We start from the raw sequence: 4,942 nt of genomic DNA, 5'->3' as shown, positions 1-4,942 counted from the left end.
ACGGGGAACACGGTATGGTGTCGTGCGACCGTTCCTGTTTGGGCGACGCTGATGGCGGCGGCCGAATTTCAGACAACGAGCGGAGGACGGACCGAAGGTCCGGCAAGGAAGGTGGAAGCCATGGTACTCCCTGACCACAAAACGAATGAAAGCGAAAGCAAGGTTCGACAAAGAATCCATATCTTCTCACTTTTCTTCTCTCCTGTTGCCTATTCTCTCTGTACTAGAGCGATGCATGCATGATAACGTGAAGAGAAGCAAGAAAGATTGAAGCGAATAGATCGGTTTCATTGATAGTGACTCCAGGTATTTTTATGCCCTGAACAACCGTGAGTACATGTCGAGTACGATGGTCGCATCGATTCTAATAGGTGTAGCGGTTGTCGCTAATAGGGAGCGTATGGACAAACCCAATATTCTAACTCGTAGATAGAATATTCTAAGGAATCCGCTAATTGTCTATTTAGCCTAAATCTAAAGATATTTTATTCCTAACACTTTTGAACTGGGGGCATGGCCGAGGTCGGCCCCCACCAAGATCTCCGAGTGTGCCCAACAACTATTATTTATCCCCACCACACATGTGTGGCACGAAGCAAAATCTACGGACACGTCCTAGCGGGACAATTTTAGTTGCCCGGAGGATCCCATCGGTCAAATCTAGTATCACCCGATCCAGACGCGGCATTGAAGGATGATGCACCCTCGTGATCTTGCACTTCCAGACGTTGCTCTCCCCATTCCCATGGCACCGTCGTTATTGAAGGACCCGCAACACCATCGCCATGACCCCAACCACTGTCGCGGTCGAAACGACCCGCACCACGACCCTGTCTGCCCTCTCCGATCCCTGCGCCTTATCTTCGTTGGTTTTGGTGGTGGATCTGCAACAACCCGAGCAAGGGACCTGGAATCCCCTCGGATCTTGCCTTCCCACCAGTTGAAGGAAGGAGGAACCCTAGAATCAAGACGCGATGACGTCTCCGAGAAGTGGTTCGATGGTCGGTGCCCTAGAATCCCAGGCCCAACGGTCGGTGGCAGATTCTGAGGAAGCGCCCGTGGTTAGCCACGCCCGAGGAAAGCGCATGCGCGCCCCGCCTCCGGTGAGTCAGATCGCTGGAACTCGTCGGGAGCCGGTCCCAAACCCTAGCAAAATGACATGGGAATGAGACGATGTACCCCAGGTCTACCACTTCATCCGCCCGCGGGGAATGGGCACCGACGGTGCTCCTACGATCGTTGAGGAGGACCAGCCGAAGAGCGTCATGTCAAAGGAGGAGTTCGCCGGCGGAAAGGGTGATGGATCGCGCCGTCGGGATGTCGGGGGCGAACGTCACACGCCAACGTGTGTCACAAGCCATCTCCTCCCTGGGTCCAAACTAAGTAAAATTGCCAGTACTGGTACATAAAATTTTGCATAAGCTTTAGGTAAGGATACGATTTTGGCTCCAAAATGTATTGTGCATCCTAACAGGGTCCAAAAGGGGCAGTTTTACAAAGTATGCAGCAGCACAGTTTCCGGTAAGTAAACCATCACGGTCCAGGATCATCCATGAAGCGTAAGAATTCGTCGATCGAGCTTATAGAAGCATATAAGAATTTTGGTTCTACTTGCGATAAAAGGAAAACAGGTTTTGACCGAACGGAGCCGCAACCGCCAAGGCACCCGACAGAATCAGAATTTCAGCTTGGCGTGCTGGCCACCGTACCTACCTACCGGCGACCTCGTTCAGCTCACGGGGTCTCATCGTCGCGCGCGGGGTGCGGTAGCTTGAGACGTGGCTTCTCGTGGCACGACAACGCCGTGACTCCACGTGGTTAGTTTAAACCCTATTGACAGGTGGGAAATCAAGTTCTGTCTTGGGAGTCGCTAGCTGGCTCGACCGTGCGCATTATTTTCTCCGGACATCGCTTTTGCCACCTACCCAACTCGTCTTACACCCACGGAAACCTATTTCGTAGACGACCGATTAATTATTCCCATATGTGTCAATGCGTTCATGCGCTCGTACTGCTCGCATTATATTACGGGAGAGTGACGTGCGCGGTGACTGAAAATGGGCGTCCCAACTGTATAAATAGCTACCCGAGCCGTCCTTCATTTGCATCAGTCGACATTGCCACAGGTGGCCGGTGTAGCTAAGCAGCAGCTTGTAGCTAGCAGCAATTAATCGCTCCTCAGCAGGCCCATTAACTCGCTGATCGTGCTGCTGATTAAGCTGCTTGATAGTACTACGTAGTATCGTCGGGTGCATCTCCCCGCGTTAACTCCACACATGGCTCCACCGTCGCAGTGCTTCGACGCCATGCACGGCGCGGCCAACGATGGTGCTGCCACCGTACCGGCGGCAGCCGCTGGCACGCCGCAGTGCCCCAACGTGCTCGACGCCGACGTGTTCCGGCGCCAGGGCCACCAGGTCATCGACTTCATCGCCGAGTACTACGGCGGCATGGGGGAGTACCCCGTGCACCCCAGCGTCACGCCCGGCTTCCTGCGCAATGCGCTCCCCAAGGACGCGCCGTCCCGCCCGGAGCCCGACGCGTTCGGCTCGGCGCTAAGGGACGTCCGCGACCTCATCCTCCCGGGCATGACGCACTGGCAGAGCCCCCGTCACTTCGCGCACTTCCCGGCGTCCAGCAGCACCGTCGGGGCCCTCGGGGAGGCACTCATTGCCGGCATCAACGTGGTGCCCTTCACGTGGGCCGCCTCGCCGGCCGCCACCGAGCTGGAGATGGTGGTCGTGGACTGGCTCGGCAAGGCGCTGCATCTGCCGGAGAGCCTCCTGTTCGCCGGCGGCGGCGGGGGCACGCTCCTGGGCACCTCGTGCGAGGCCATACTCTGCGCCCTCGTCGCCGCCAGGGACAAGAAGCTCGCCGAGATCGGCGAGCGGAGGATCGGCGACCTTGTCGTCTACTGCTCCGACCAGACCCATTTCGCATTCCGCAAGGCCGCGCGCATCGCCGGGATCCTGCGCGACCACTGCCGCGCGATACACACGTGCCGCGAAGACATGTTCGCGCTCTCGCCCACGGAGCTGCAGGCCGCCATGCAGGCCGACGTGGACGCCGGGCTGGTGCCGCTGTTCCTGTGCGCGACCGTCGGGACCACCCAGACGACCGCCGTTGACCCCATCGGTAAACTCTGCGCCGTCGCGTCGTCGCACGGCGTGTGGGTCCACGTCGACGCGGCCTACGCCGGCTCGGCGCTGGTCTGCCCGGAGTTCCGCCACGTGATCGAGGGCGTGGAGTCGGTGGACTCGTTCAGCATGAACGCCCACAAGTGGCTCCTGGCCAACAACGACTGCTGCGCCATGTGGGTGAAGAAGCCGAGCGAGCTCATCGCGGCGCTGGGCACGGAGCAGGAGTACATCCTCAAGGACGCGGCGTCGGAGGGGCACGACGTGGTAGACTACAAGGACTGGACCATGACGCTGACCCGCCGGTTCCGCGCGCTCAAGATGTGGCTCGTGCTCCGCTGCTACGGCGTCGACGGCCTGCGCGACCACATCCGCTCCCACGTGCGCATGGCCGAGGCGTTCGAGGACATGGTGAGGGCCGACGAGAGGTTCGAGGTGGTGACGGAGAGGCAGTTCGCGCTGGTGTGCTTCAGGCTCCGGTCGCCGGAGAAGTTCGGCGGCGAGAAGACGGCCAACGAGCTCAACCGGGGCCTCCTCGAGGAGGTGAACGCGGTCGGCTCGGGTCCGTACATGAGCTCCGCCAACGTGGGTGGCATCTACATGCTCAGGTGCGCCGTCGGGAGCACGCTCACGGAGGAGCACCACGTCGCTGATGCATGGAAGGTGGTCCAGGATCGGGCTTCGGTAATCCTCCGGAAAATGGAAATTATCTACAGCGTGCTTGGTTAATGTTTGAGCGAGGCGAATATATATATGTTTCTCTACCATGTAAAGCGTACTTACACCAACAAACTTGACCGTAATCAAGTAGTCTTGACCTCAATAAGGTCGGAACCACGAGGATTTGTAATTCTTTTTTTTTTTTTGAAACGATGATCTGTATTTGATATTTATATGGAGTATAAAGCAATTTATTGATGACGTGTACTGCTTGTTTCACTCACCCTGTTTGCAGTTTTGTCCCTTGTGTTCTCAAAACATAAGCCCGTTTCAGCAGCTATATAGTGAAAACTTAATGGGATTATATGTTTTGGGTGGGCAGTTTCGAAAAAATTACGAAACTACACTCGACAACAATCGTGCTATGGTTTTTCACACGATGTACTCTTTTTGCTCCATCCTCGTCGTTGGTGGCGGATTCAAGCGAGTAATTGCTGGATAATTGACGAACCTGAGGACAACTCAAATGATTTGATTTGTGGTGCTGAAACCAATCCACTAGATTTAAGTTTTAGAATTGGAATCGCTGGTTGTATTTTTTGGATTTATTTTAATCTTTTCGACGATGTTTGTTAAGTTTTCCTGGACTACGAGGTTTGTATGAGTATTTCGTCAATCTTAAGACGATGTAACATATGCACGATCAACATATTCCATAATCTCCTTCAAAAGCAAAGACCCTTGGAACACAGCTCCTCCTTAGCACACAAACCGAACCCATATTTGTTAAGCGAGTGGTAGGCACCGGTGCGCCGGTCGAAAGTTTTTCCGACCGGTCACGCACGGGCCGCTAGATCGAACCACGTTAGACCGTCGGATCGAATTATGTAGTAAAAAATCGTCGATGGTATCAAAAACAAGCTGCAGATGTAACAAAATTAGGCCACTGATGCAGCAAAAATATGATTGTAGGAAAATAACGATGCTGATGATGCGTGGTATCAAAACAAAATGTGGGTTGTAGCAAAAGTGAACATCGTTGTAGCAAGAAATCGACACCGGCGATTCGTTGTAACAAAAACCCGACATGGTTGTAGCAAAATGAGATGCAAATTGTAGTATCACAAACGGTGCTTGTAGTAGGG

The 4,942-nt window shown here is 54.7% G+C and overlaps 1 protein-coding gene across 1 annotated transcript; it reads left to right on the top strand.

Moving 5' to 3' along the window:
* The first annotated feature begins 2,086 nt into the window (after positions 1 to 2,086).
* On the top strand, positions 2,087 to 4,076 carry LOC123440306 (tyrosine decarboxylase-like). Its single transcript, XM_045116881.1, has one exon. The coding sequence runs from the start codon at positions 2,277 to 2,279 to the stop codon at positions 3,864 to 3,866; it is 1,590 nt and encodes a 529-aa protein (XP_044972816.1). The 5' UTR covers positions 2,087 to 2,276; the 3' UTR covers positions 3,867 to 4,076.
* Positions 4,077 to 4,942: the final 866 nt, after the last annotated feature.

Source organism: Hordeum vulgare, chromosome 3H (genome assembly GCF_904849725.1).
Source record: "Hordeum vulgare subsp. vulgare chromosome 3H, MorexV3_pseudomolecules_assembly, whole genome shotgun sequence".
NCBI classification, from domain to species: Eukaryota; Viridiplantae; Streptophyta; class Magnoliopsida; order Poales; family Poaceae; genus Hordeum; species Hordeum vulgare.
Note: the sequence above shows the minus strand (reverse complement) of the source record. Positions and strands in the feature narration are given on the sequence as shown.